Here is a 14,560-nt window from a genome sequence, read left to right as displayed (position 1 = left end):
AGCTGTGCTTCTTTTCACAGGGATGCACGGGTAGTTAAAGATATGGCAACTGGAAAGTCAAAAGGCTATGGTTTTGTATCTTTTTATAACAAACTGGTGAGTAATCACAATGCAGGTTTAAAATAGTTCCTATTTTCCATTTTTAGTTTTGCCTGTTTATGTATTCGCTGTTTATTAGACTTCACCCAGGGAAACAAATTTACATGTACAGGAGCTGGATGTATGTTTAGGACAATGTGGGGAAACTGTGAATCATTTTCCTTAAATATTTTGCATAGGAAAAACTCACAGTTTCAGGATTTTAGGCATATAAACCTGTTTGGGTCGTCAGAAGTCCTACATGTCTTTTACATGTTACAGAACATCTCTTTTGATGTTCTGCAACAGTTACCTGGAGATGTCATAATCAGAAAAAAATTTAATTTCTTCAGATTTGCCGATGCCATAAGCTACTGCAATTGAATGCCTTGATTCAGTGTGTTTTTCCAGTTGCACTTTCTTTGTTCTGTTTTACAGCTGAAAAAGGAAGGAATAGCTGGTATTTCCTTGTATCCCTCTTCCCTTATCATACAGTTGTTTGGTTCCTGTGACCAGGGGGGAACTGTAACAGTCATGGAATTAAAGTTACTGGATTCTTTATAGATTGAGCCATAAAAACTCCAATTTGAAATTAGCATTCATTCTTCAAAGTTAAATGGTGAATTCTAAACACAGTACTAAAAAGTACTCTAAATTTTATGTCCTGATTGCTATTCATTCCCACAGCAGCTGCACCTGTAGGGCTATGGTGTGACAGTCCTGAGCTGGTACTTTAAAGCCTGCATTTCAGAATGTATCATTCTGCTGGATTTGGGGAAGTGGGATATGCTCTTAGACTTCCAGCCTGAGCCCTTAATGTATAGCACAGTTAAGAGAAAATGGAACTCCTGCATTGGACTGGATCAGTTATGGCTTGGGCTCTGTTCCATTTTTGTCTCAGCTATGATCCTCAAGCAGGATAGCAACAAGATTCATCAGAGAGTGTTTCCTTTCATAATCAGTTCCTTATGATATTCAACATGTTTTAGGAGCCAAGGGTGCTTGAATCAGTTGAGGTGTTTCATTGTCTGGGGTTTGGTTTTATCCTTTAGATTGAGTTTTTCTTTTCTTATCGGTCATCTTTTGTAATTTCATTTTTGTATTTCTGTGTTTTCAAAATGGGTACTTAATGTAATTAAAACCTAAAAAGATCAAGGTCCTGAACTTGAGATGAGAGCAGCTCACCTTTAACTTGTCCACATTTTCTTAGTCCCTTGTGCTTGGCAGTTTTTTCCTTAAGGTTTGTGCCCTTGGAAAAGCATTTCAAATGTGCACTAACTGTTTACCTGTCTTCTTCGAAAGCAGTTGTGAGACAAATTGCTTCTTGCAGCTGTTAGCAAACTTACCCTTGCTTACCAGATGTTTCTGCTTACCCTGTGAACTTAAAGATTGTCTTCAGTTTCATGTTCAAGATAAAAAGTGGGCCATGGATTCTCATGTGTGTTCATACAATGACTTTAACACGTAGAGAACTTAAAAAGCATCTGTTGCACACCTCCAGGAAGCAAAAGAAATATTTAGTGATAGTTATTTTATTTCAGTGATTGCTTCTGACATCTGTGTGACCTTCCCACTTTTTTGGGCAGCTTTTGAACATTTAAATACAGATGTTTGTGTAGTGTATGGTATAAATGTGTGTGTGTACATGTATAAATGTGCATGTATATGGATAGTATATATATGATTACAGTTGGCTTTTATCCTGTGTAGAAAATGGGTGGGAGGAAGTTTTTGCTGGATGACTTCTGAGAGCCTTCTCTGTAACAACTTGCTGTCATGTTAATTAATGTTTGTCTGCTTGCTATGATTTTTCAGCATTTCCTACTCTTCTTAGAACTGTTACTGGTTTTGGCAATGGACTTAACTGATGACCAGGTCTCGGGAGTAGATTTGTACATGGTTTTTGTTTGGAAGTGTTACAATCTGTTTTAATCTCTTCAGGATGCAGAAAATGCTATTGTACACATGGGAGGCCAGTGGTTGGGAGGCCGCCAGATCAGAACTAACTGGGCAACAAGGAAACCACCAGCCCCCAAAAGTACACAAGAAAGTAAGAGCTTCAGTCATGCTGTGTTGTATTTTCTGTCTTTTCACTGGGGGAATAAAACATAAGCCAAAATCATGTCACTTAAATCACATATTAGCTTGCCTTCCAGATCTTGATTTGATTTCTTTTTTTTGGTATGTTGTATCAACATAGTCATAAAATATTTAATGTTTGTTAATAATGTGTTTGTTAAATGTGAAATTCATGCTTGTGTACGAGGTAAGTGTCTAGGTTACTGTCAGCCCACTGCTGAAAACCAGCCTTCTCTCTTTATAGATAATACAAAACAGTTGAGATTTGAAGATGTAGTAAATCAGTCAAGTCCAAAAAATTGTACTGTGTACTGTGGAGGAATTGCCTCGGGGCTAACAGGTATGAAATGTTCTCTTATTTTTTATTATTGAAACTTTTTGGACACTGGGATGGTTATTAATTCAACAACATCTTATGTTGTAGATCAGCTTATGAGACAGACTTTTTCACCATTTGGACAGATTATGGAAATAAGGGTGTTTCCAGAAAAAGGTTACTCATTTGTCAGGTATGGACAAAGAAGGCAAAATCTCTGGGTCTGTGCATGTAGTAACACTTCATTTGTCTGTAATTTCACCTGATTGAACCTGTCCTGATACAATTAAAGCTGTCACCATATATTCATAAAATAATTTGGAACTTGTAAAAGGGGCCACCAATATTTTTACCTGAGAAGATGAATGTTTGTGAAAGCAGGTGTTTTTCTCTGGATTTCCTGTGTGTATGGAGTCACTGTTTTTTAAGTAATCGGGTGGAAGTACTGTAAAATATAACATTAATTTGTTTTTACATTTTTTAGGTTTTCAACCCATGAAAGTGCAGCACATGCTATTGTTTCAGTTAATGGAACCACAATTGAAGGACACGTTGTTAAATGTTATTGGGGTAAAGAATCCCCTGATATGACTAAAAACTTCCAACAGGTAACTGTACCTAACTTTTTCTTTGTATTCCAAAAGCATTTGTGTTTATACCTGTAATGACTTCCCAGTTATAATGGCTAAATTTTGTGGTGGAGTTCTTATGAAATTCCATGTTCTGTCTCAGTTATGTTCCAGTTCATCAAATTGGGCTAGTGATTTTGATGGAATATCTGTTACTGTCTTCTGGATATGATCCAAGATAGGGAGAAACTTTGAGGTAATTTTAATTCTTGCTGTTTTGCTAACTGCAGATTAGGTGGCTGTCCAACCAAATAGTCTTTGGGGTTTCAAGCACACACAAATAAATTTTTCAGTACAAGGATCTAATTAAGTCATAGTGACATCTTATTTTTCAGATCTCATTATTGCTTGTTTTAGCTCTCTGAGTGATATAGCCAAAACTTTGCCTTCAGCAGCACAAATGCAAAATAAACCATCTCTAGAACCTGAAGTACATTGGATTATTCTTTCTGCAGGTGGATTACAGTCAGTGGGGACAATGGAGCCAAGTATATGGAAATCCACAACAGTATGGGCAATATATGGCTAATGGGTGGCAAGTACCATCATATGGAATGTATGGCCAAGCATGGAATCAACAGGGTTTTGGAGTAGAGTGAGTAATTATATTTAATTTTTTTATAATATTCCAAGAATGCTGTAGCTTACATTTCAGGCTCCTTTGGGTCAAGGACTGTACAAGGTTTCAAACTTCAGGGGGACTCCTGTGTGCTTAGAGTTTATGTTCAGTGCTTGCCATGAGCAGGTACTGGGGTGAGTCACTCAGACTTGTACCTGATGGCACATTTTGTGTGTGATAGAGGCATAAAGACTACCCAGTGAGGAAAAGTTTTGGGTGATGGTCTTGTCTGGTATCTAAATCTGTTCTGGGTTCTGACTTGAGGAGCCAGGAGCCTGGATGTTTGCCTACAGGGAGAGAAGGAACACAGACCCTTGAACTTGTGCAGTTTCCAAATTTGGGTGGGCTTTTAATAATGGATCTCTTGAAGAGTGAAGTCTTCAAAAGAACTCTTTTGTTTTAACATAATTTTGAAATAACTTGTTTGCCTAGTTCTTCATTGTCTGGTGCCAGTTAAACATATTAAGCCCTGATAAACCTTTCACTGGTGTTCATGCCCATGAGGAATTGGGTATTTATTGCATTTCTGCATCACTGATGTTGAGTTCCAGCCACCTGTGTGTGTTCATGCCTTGGGAGGCAGATGTCATATCCAACTGGTACCCAAGGTTTGTGGGGTTTTTTTCTCCTTTGTTCTTAAAAAGCTCATGATATTTTCAGGAATCACATGTTGTAGAGCTTAACCTGAATTACTCATTAAAAAGAAGAAATTGTTCTATTTTGATACAAGTAGTTGTGTAGGAAGTATGTTTTTATATATAATTTTTTTAAGTTGCTTTTCCCCACTTTTTTTAACCATCCTGTTTCTTTTTAAGCCAATCTCCATCTGCTGCCTGGATGGGTGGATTTGGTGCTCAACCTGCCCAGGGACAAGGTGCTCCTGTAATACCTAACCAAGCTGGATATGGTATGGCAAGCTACCAAACGCAGTGAGCTGGGACTCTGTTTAAAAGTGTGTATTTCATGATAGGCTGCAGTTTCCAGTGACATTCTGAAGACTGGAATGTAGACAATGAAAAAAAAGAAAATATTTATTTTAAAAATGGAAATGTTTGGAACCTTTAGCACAGCTTTGCTTTGGTGAAGGACACAAATGTCTTCTAGTTCTGCCTTTTTAAGTTTTTGTTCATGATGGATATGAACATGTTTTTCTTTGTGTACAAAAATTAAAAATAAAGTCAATAAAGACAATTCTGACTACAAATTTTGATATAGTAGGAGAAATGGCTAATGAATTTGATCTTGAGGTTACCATTCCTTTTCTTTTTTTTTTTTTTGTTTTGTCTTCAGTGTTTTATATCATTGTGCTTTTAAGAGAAATGACGTTGAAAAACAGGGAGTTGCTTTTAGTTGAACACACATCCTGAAATAAACTGTGGACCAATCACTACAACCTGCAAGACAGTATTGAGTTTTCAAGAAACCTATGGACATAGCTCAAAGTACATGTAGGTCTTGGAATAATTTTTTAAAGAAATATTTAATTTTTCTACATGCTTACAGAAAACAGTTGATACAATGAACAGTTCAGTCTGAAATGAAAAACAGTACTGTCTGAGAAATTTCACATAACTTTTACTGTCCACATTCAGGCACATGTTGAAACTTTTCAGAGCTGGTTTGCTTGTTAAAACTCCAGTAGTTTACATTTAATTTTGAGAAGTAAAAGTGTTTTTACAAGTATGTTGTTTGTATTCAAATCAGACAGTCATACTTGGGCTTTTACATAAAGTTTGAAGGCTACACATTGTAAATATTTCATAATTACAGTGTTTCAAAAGCATGCTCAAACATAGAAGTAGCAATGTAATTATTCAAAGTAATACTTAATATACCCTACTGCTTTAAATGCAGTAGATTGACAAGAATGTGCAAGACTGACATTTCCAAAGTTGGCTATTATGTAAAGTTACATAAAGAACTATAACAAAGAGCCTTAATTTTAATTTCATAAATCTTTAATGCATCACCTTTTTGTCACTAGAAATACAAATTTTTTGCTTTACATTATTTGGTATGTAAATACCTTGGTTAACAACCTTGTAAACCTATTTCAAGGTTATTATAAGTTGTATAGTATCTTGAGTGTTTTGAAAAATCTTGATGTTTTTTAAGTCTAGAAATATTTTGCCCAAGAATTTTTTAACAAGATTGTTAAAAACATCTTATTTTAGAGACTATTCAATGTGCCATTTGGTAAATGGAGATGCAGTTGAAACAGTACACTGAGTTGTGACTTATTTTTAATTAAAGTTTTTGTCTTTATGGATGGTTTGCATGTGATGAACTTGTACAGAGGCTGGGTTGTTTGTGTACTGAGTGTGTAAATGGATAAATCATGAAGATGTTTAAATGGTATACTTGGGTTATTTCTGAATTATTTTATGGATACATTGATATAAACTGCCTCAATAAATTTGAAGTTGAAAATGAATGTAAGTTAGAGATAAGTAATGTGTCCTCCCTGTGACAGCTAGAGGGTGCAAATGCCTCAGCTGTCATCTGGAATGCTGAGGCAGGCACGGTTGGAAGGGAAAGAGTAGGATTGGAGTGGTAGCTCAGTGCAGCAAACTTGCATTTTAAAAGAAACAGAAAATTTGGCTTTTAGAGATGGTAGTTCTTAAGTGAGTGTCTGAGAAGCTGTGTATTTTCTCTTCTCTGTTTCTGGCCGTGCAGGTGTTGTGAGGTAGAGTAGTCTGTTTTGAAATGGAGATTTGCAGTTGTGTTAACCCCAGCCAGGTTGTGCAAATAACTACACTTGTTGCTGTAGCAAATCACATGAGGGTTTTCTTTCCTCCTCTTTTATTGATGTGTGAAGTAGTACCTTGACTTTTAGATCAGGTTGAGAGTGAGATGTACTGGGAGAGCAGTTTAGTCAGTTGGCTCAGCTGCACCAGAGGTACTTGTGACTCTGGGCACCTAACGCATGCAATAATGACTGAGGTTAGTGTGGAACCATGAGTGCTCGTGCTGGCAGAATTGGCCCTTTATCTCCTTTTCTCCTTTATGGTATCTGTAGTGTCTTTCAACCCAAGATAGGACTCTTGCCTACAGGACTCTTGTTTTTCTATACATTTTGTACATATGTGTATATCTACGCGAGGATCGGCCTATACATTGTAGTTTGGGAAAACCTCACAAGTAAGTCTGTGGTTTTGTTACACTCAGCTGGTTTAAAAAGTCACGAGTCAGTAGAGATACAAATTGTGAGTTTCTTTAGGATTTCTTAGGCTTCACTTGAAATCTGGGGTTTCTACATCCTTCTAGGTATTTGCCATATGGCTGTTCTGGGTGCATGCTGGCGTGAAGGCAGTTTGTTCTTTAGGCGCTACTGAAGATTTAGATGATGCAAGTACATTGCCACATAAATGCCCATATAAATGGGTGTGAGATTAAGGCAGTGATCTTTCAGGTCTCAATGTGTAGATCACTTTAAATCTGATTATTTAATATGCCTGCTGTAGAGCTGGGCCGTACCTGACCTGTATTTCAGGATGAAAGATAGGATATACCTTCTGATTTAAGTCTTTTGTCATTGATTTTTATACAGCTTTTCTGTAATGGTGATATTTCTTCGCAGACTGCTCAAGGTGTGGGGGTCTCCAGTGTCCTTTAATGTTTCTCTAGCACTGCGAGGAGGAGTTGTAAATTAGATTGCTTTTTACTCAGTAGCATTCATTAATGCATCACTGACAGTTTTTTGGCACCAAAGAGCCTCTTGCACCATACTGCTTTTATGAGTGACACTTACACTGTTGTAATTTCTCTAACTACAGAAATTGACCACTACCTAATCCTTACCACTAGAATTTGGATTTCAGAAACACTGATTTATTATGGCTTAAGTTGATGCGTGCAACCTAAACCAAGGTTGTAATCTGCATTTGCAGAAAATGTTCAATAAAAGTGGAACATGATAAAGGGCTTATCCTGTATTTGTCATCTGTCAAGGCATTGTCCCTCTTTGCTGTAAAACTGACAACAGGCAGACAAGGCTGAACTTGTAAACTATGCACTTGCAACCATGTAAAAGATGTTTTATTTAATAATTTTTCCTACAAAATCATTTTGTATTTTGCGGAGTTGCAGTAGTAAGGCTGTAAATCTAAGGTTATGTGTAGCTTCTCATCAATCCTGCCTCCTTGTGTATATTTGCTAACATTTTTTAGACATACCTGCAGAACCTTCTTACTAAGATAACTTCATGAGAAGCGATTTACTGTACCAGAATCATTGCCTTCATTTCACTCAAAAAAGTCTCACAGTGAATAAGGCTTAGTTTTGCAGAAAAATAGTGATTTGTTTTTCTTGTGTTTGTACACAAGGAAGCAGACTTAAACTGTATGGACATGATTAGTGTCTGATACTTCTTAATTATCTGACTGTTTTTGAACAAGGGCACAAGTGTTTGTTTTAATCACGTGAAACTGTTTCCTGGTCAGCAATAAAAGATTTTGTTGCACTGTTCTTACATTGCAAGATACAGGCAATCTTTTGTTCAGTATACTCCCAAAAAATGGATGGGGTTTGTGAAGAACTGCCTTGTTCCAGATTGAATTTTCATATGTAGATATAATCTGGGATCTGGATTGCGGCTGTAAGAGCAAAAGAAAGTTCTCTTGAAAGTTGAGTGAGAATTCATTTGTTCTGATCACATGTGGTGCCGCTCCCACATTGATAAATTTAAGGGTTTCACTATGTAATGAAATTTCTGTTCATAAAAAGGCAACTGCAAGGCAGTAGCTTCTGGGAAGATCTTTGGCGTGTTTCATTTCAGCTGACTCCTATGAATCCAGTTGATTGTTTAAAAAAAAACCCTTAGAAGTTGTTGTGTTTTTCAGTATCACATGGATAAAATCCCATCCTGCCGTAGCATAATTTCAAATCAAAGAAAATGCTGAAGTGTTTACTGAATGTTTTACTTGAAAAAGAAACAGGACTTCATGATGACAAGTGAACACTGATTGTGTTGTCCTTCTGAGGCTGTGTGCTGATGTAGATCATGGATGTGTGAATGACATGCTCTGCTCACTGACATTTCAAGGGTAATGACTCAGAACGTTAATTTGACATCATTAATGATTATTTGAATACAAGTTATTCTTGCTTAAATACACAGCTCCCTATGCTTTGATTAAAGCTGATCTGAATCTTACTGGTTATTAAAGTATTCTTGATATGCTATGGAAAGAAACATGGCTTTGCCTTCTGTCTTAGTGTTGAAGCTGTCAATAAGACATCAGATTTGCACAGACTGTTTTTTGTTTAGAAGAAAAACACTTAATGGATTTGTCAGGGAATTCAGTGTAAACTGACTTTTCTGTACTGATGGGTGATGGTGTTTGAATGTTTCCCTTCTGAAACAGTGGCTCAGTTCCCATTCCAGATTCGTGAGAGCATGAACCTGCTCTTACAGATCCCACATTCTTAGCAGCTGTCTTTCCCAGCTGCTGGTGTGGAAGGGAGGAGGAGGAAGATGGAGAATAGGTGGTACAGCCCAGTGTGCCTGGTGCAGTAGTGCCAAGGCAGACTGTCATACACGTTTAACATCACAACAGGTTTGCACAGACACTGCAGCAGTACCCTGAAGGTTGTGACCATTCAGACACAAACTTGCTTTATCTGCTTGCTTAAAATAATGTGGCTTTCAAATTACAAAAGTAGAAACCTCGTAGACTCTTTGATTCCTCACAAAATAGGTGCATATTAAACAGCCAGCCTAGAACACTGAAGGTGACTAAACAAATGAGGAAATTCTGTTAAGCATCTGAGTTTGTATACTTCTGCTTAATGTAGACCTCTTAGCTTGGCATTCTGTTGTGTTTCTGTATTGACCTTTTTGTTTTTATTATTGAAGTAGCTTCAGATATGCACAGCTGCTTGTTGAACATCGTCCCATGCTTGACAACTTCTGGAACAGGGATGGATAAGAACTGAATAAGAATTGTAGGTCTACCACATGAAACACTGGATAATGCTCACATTTCCTGGATGGAAATTGGCTTACTAGAGCCAACTCTGTAAAAGTGTAAATCACAGGGGATGATGAAAAGCTGCTGTCCTCCCTTTGAGTAGCTAGTTCTTTGACCTTAATAAATGGGGAATTATTACTGGGCTGTTGTTCCATGAAAAATGCTCTTCATGGGTTGTTTGTTCCTTTCAATAGGGCAGATCTTTTTCACTCCACAAATGATTTGTTTCCTTTCATGCTGGGTTGTCAAGTGTGATGGGAAAGACTAATTGATAATATTTATTGTTTATTCTAAATCTTCCAACTCAGGTACTGACTGGGGGGAAAATTACCCTCATAGTTATTAACAGGACTATTTAATTTAACAGGACTATTTAATTTTGCAATATACCTTTGTAGAACCTTTTCTACTTGAGTTTTACTTGCACCAGAAAGCACAAGGACTCTACACAAATAGACCTTGGACTCAACTGCTTCGAGCTGCTGTTCCATCCTACAGCTGCTGCACCAGATCTCATTGCACAGTCAAAGGCTGGAAACATTTATGCCTTGCTCCTTTCTTTGGTAAAGTGCAAAGCTTGTGTTCTGTACAGAATAAATCTCTTCTAAATATTTGCAAATACTCAGAGAAAGCTGAGGTGCAATGTTTTCTGAGCTGTTGCTATTTTGGTGTGAGTTGGGGCTTCTTTCATTTACAGGTACCTGCTGTGGTTTTGTAGGAGGAATTTGTGTTTGTGACATTAGCTAGAAACGTGGCTCTTTTCAGACTAAGAAAAATAAAAAGTGAGTGTTTCTAGGATACTATTCCTAAGTGAATCTTACCTCCTACTTGGATTTATGTATTCTATGGAACAAGGGTATGAAGGTCCAGAAACATGTCTCAAATCACTTCTAATGGCTATTTTCATAAGGGAATAAATCTATATAAACTTGAAATATGCATGTAACAAGATCTTGTTCCAGAAGTGTAGCAGCTGTTCACCTGTATCACTGATACATTTTGAAATGCTCAATAACTGAGAGGACCAGCAGCTATTGCTGAATGTATGCTGCACTTTGGAAAGGCCAGTACACAGGGTGATGCTTTGTTCACATTGACTTCTGAAAGAGTTCCTTCCAGCACCTTTTTGTTCTGTGGGTTTTTGTGGAAGAACACAGGAGCTGTCCTACAAGATGTATGAATAAAAATTTGCCAAGGTATGTGTCATTTTACTTTGAATTCATGTTCCAAGGTTGCAGTGCCTAGTGCCAAGTGTCTGACAAGCTGCATGACTTAGAACTTGATGTTTCCTTGAAATGCTTCTACAGCAAATCCTTACTGAAAGGTATTTCTGGGGTCTCTCCTGTCAGTGACTTCTGAGTAAAAGGAAGACAAGATGCAAGACACTTGTTAGAGGGATCCAGGTAGGTCTGAGTTTCCTGAGGCTGTAGAAACAGACATTCCTTTGTAGTTATTTTCACTGTAGAAAATGCCTATGGATGCTTGAATTGTGAGTTCTGATTCAGTTATTGTCAGGGCCTTGCTTCACTCATTTTCCACACCCCTTTTGCTAAAGTGTTTCTCACTTTAATTATGTTTCTAGTCAACAGAGCTGTACTTGCTTTTCATGCACCAGAAGACAAGTCTTGTATTTGCATCTGGTTCTTAGCAGAAACACACTGACCTCAGGTATCACTTTTAATATTCCCCTGTAATGCAAAAATCTTTTATTTCTGTTGTCTATACCTGTTTTAGTACTTACTGATAGATGTTGAAAGCATGTGTTAAGTATCATTTTTTTTTTTTTATCTTCAGGTTCATGCCAGACTGAACATTTCACAAAAGTTGTGTTTTCTTTACTGCACCCCCCTGTCAGTCCTACCTATGTGTAGTCTAGAAGCCTGAGAATGCTTTTAAGATTTTCATGATGATTTATTTCATTTCTAGTTGAATATATGAATATTTGACCAAGTCAAGATTTTTATTGCTGTAAAATTGCATATTTAAAACCATACTTCTTTATCTCAAGACTTAATTCATAGTGCTCCTTTATTTTCCGAAAGCTGGGTTTAAATCCTGTAGGTAGAAAAAAAAGGTATTTGCCTTTGATATTTAAAGGCAATGTAAAAGGAAAATACAATCTTTTCTTTATAGAAAAAAGTTGAAGAAAACAAGAGTGGTTTAGTAGTAAGGCTGTTATCGAACTTAAATACACATTTATTACTAATCTAATGAAACATTTTCTTCCCTGACAGATGCAAAGACCATAAAACTGTAAAACTCAGTCACACCTAAATTTCAAGGTTTGAAACATGTGACCTTGTGTTTTTCTGAGTGCAGTTTATGAAGAGATATAGGTGTAAGTAATGTAAGGTGGGAGCGGTACTGGAGTTACTCAGCCTGTAATTGAGTTTCTGCATGTTTGAATTCACTGCCAGAGTTTTGCAGTCTGTATTTTGGCACACATAAAGCTGCTGGATTGGAGGCACTGAGGAATGTTCCACAAGATTAGGGATAAAAGTTGACCCTGTGAACCTCCTTCTACTAGAAAGTATTGCAAAGGGGTGAGTCAGAGCTTTCTGTCAGTTCAAAGTGAGGAGTGCTGGATGAATTCCCCTGATTTATTTAGGCAAGCCTGAAATAGAATATAATTTTCTACAAGAATTCTCTTCAAGGCTGTTTTATGCTGTGTACCTTGCAGGAAGGTTATGTTTTTATTTACTCTGTGTGTATCTTACTAAAAGATTAAAACCTTTCATTATCTGCTCTTTCACTCTGGTATCTCTGAATCTTCAGGCAGTAAGTGCATTTAGGTAAGACTTACAAACCTTGGCTTGAAACTAAAAATGGTTTGTTGATTTAAGGTTAATAAAACTCAAAAGTAATTCTTGGCTTTGAACTGTGAAAAACCACCCCAAATCTTAGCATCCAGTCCCGTTGCTTCCTCTGAAAGGACCAAGGTTGACCATACTGCTGTGTTCTAGCAGGCAGTCACTCCGTGCTTTGTGGTGAAACTGAAAATGTCTGTGCTGAAGCATTCAGGCAAAACCCCATAAATGAGTCCCTGCAAGTTTATGATACTCTGTGCATTTCAGCATTGGCTGATATGGAAAGAAGAGCTTTCAAGCTGTGTTTGCCAGCCCATCGTGAACATCAAGATGTTGAGATGAACACTGATGAAGTTTGAACCTGTGATTCTCTGAACAGTGTATGATTTTTGTGCACTAATTCTTGATGAAAATGCCTCATTTTCTGGCCAGTGTTTAGTTTGCAGTGCAGTATCTAGTCTTATTTTGTACTCTTAACCTTTTAAAGCCTAAAATCCAAACTTAAAGGGCTGGGATTTTTTTGCAGAGAAAAGAGAGTTTCCTACTTTAAAGGCCAAGCCTCCTCTCCTCATTGTTAACATTTCTAATTTTAAGTTCTTATAATCACATAAGTAAGTTCCACCTCTACTTAAATCAGTTGCATTATGTTGATGTAAATGAAATCAGCTTTAAATCATGAGTTGGGGTTCTCATAGTCTATTGATTAATTTTGAGTCTTTCAACTGCAATTTGGTGTTGAAATGAGCTGTGCATTTTATGAATTTTCTGTGGTGTTATTCATAGCTCAGCATGTTCCAGAATAGATTTTTGCAATGGCAACAGCTAAGCACAACTCCTTTCATTACTTTTCAAATCCAGCTATTTAAATTTAAGTAAAATTACTCTTCAGAATACAAGTCAAATTTTAAAATAGAATCTTTGTCTGAAATCACATTATCAAGCGTGTGTCTGCCTTTTTGGGTGTCTTGCACATTCGCTTTCCCCCTACACACACTCACTCCTGTTCCTGACAGTGTCAGAGGGAAATTTGCTGAATTTTATCCAAATTCAAAAGCTGCCCTGGTTTGGGCTGATGAGCAGCCCAAGACTTGCTCTCACACTGTGTGCTAATAAGTCATGCCTGTGCAGAATGGAGCAGGAGGAGGCTCACAAAAGCTTTCAGGGTCACTTTTAAGGACACTTGACTATTTGAACAGATTTCGGTTTTAATGGTACCCAGTTCATTAGGTGTGGTAAGTATTCAGAGCACACCATCCTCTCTATGTTGCCTGGCCTGCAGCCAGAGAGTATGAAACACGTGTGGGTTCATTTGTAAGGGAAATTTTGCCTTGTGAAATTAGGAAAAGATGGTAAAAAAAGTGATGCAAGGTCTAAAAATCAATGTGAAGATGTAGAGATATGGCATATGGACACTGGCACAGTTTGAATTAAATCATGATTTGCTATATATGGTTATTGCTGCTTATTTGTGGAAAAAGATGCAAAAAACACCAGCAAATGAACCATGCCTGAAAATCTCCACTGAATTCACCTGGAAGGGAAATTTCCTGAAGTCATTTTGTCTGATGAAGCCCTGGCTCTTGAACATGAGAGCAGAACACACAAAGCAGCATCCGGAACACGGCACTGCTGTGCCCACCTGGGATTCTGCCTCTACAGCAGTGTTTTCAAGGAAAAGGGGCAGAAAGAAATCTTGGAAACATTTGTAGCTAGGTGGGGAAATAGCCTTGGATTCTGGAGGTCAGTTTGTGGCAGATCTGTAGGTCAGGTGTCCTGTTATATGAATGGACGAGGAGCTGGGTTTCTTGGGTCTCTTGGAGACACCAGCACAGGCACCACGAGCACAATCTGACCTCCAAACATTCTCACAGTTCTTATGTACTCCCTCAGCCCCAAATCCTCGATGTTAAGTCTTAAAGCTAATCTGGTAACTTCATGTCAGCACACCGGCTCAAAGATGATGTAGTTGTCCTAGGAGTATGAGTTCCTAAGACTTAAAATAGAAACTTTGGGCTTTGTGACCTGAATTCTGTAAGAAAAATAAAATCTGGTGATGTCTG

General features: G+C 37.6%; 1 protein-coding gene across 8 annotated transcripts in view; it reads left to right on the top strand.

The window, feature by feature from the left end:
* TIAL1 (TIA1 cytotoxic granule associated RNA binding protein like 1) overlaps positions 1–6,155 on the top strand; it is a 256,506-nt gene extending 250,351 nt beyond the window's left edge. For 7 of the 8 annotated variants that reach the window (XM_050976378.1, XM_050976377.1, XM_050976375.1 and 4 more), the window contains 7 exons: positions 21–96; positions 2,020–2,128; positions 2,402–2,497; positions 2,582–2,666; positions 2,958–3,081; positions 3,558–3,697; positions 4,537–6,155. In XM_050976378.1, the coding sequence (XP_050832335.1) occupies positions 43–96; positions 2,020–2,128; positions 2,402–2,497; positions 2,582–2,666; positions 2,958–3,081; positions 3,558–3,697; positions 4,537–4,654 (726 nt within the window). In that variant the 5' untranslated portion in view covers positions 21–42 and the 3' untranslated portion in view covers positions 4,655–6,155. Of the gene's footprint in view, positions 1–20; positions 97–2,019; positions 2,129–2,401; positions 2,498–2,581; positions 2,667–2,957; positions 3,082–3,205; positions 3,698–4,536 lie in introns of those variants that run through there. The other variant, XM_050976373.1, reaches the window with a different exon arrangement.
* The last annotated feature ends 8,405 nt before the right edge of the window (positions 6,156–14,560 follow it).

Source organism: Serinus canaria, chromosome 6 (genome assembly GCF_022539315.1).
Source record: "Serinus canaria isolate serCan28SL12 chromosome 6, serCan2020, whole genome shotgun sequence".
NCBI classification, from domain to species: domain Eukaryota; kingdom Metazoa; phylum Chordata; class Aves; order Passeriformes; family Fringillidae; genus Serinus; species Serinus canaria.
Note: the sequence above shows the minus strand (reverse complement) of the source record. Positions and strands in the feature narration are given on the sequence as shown.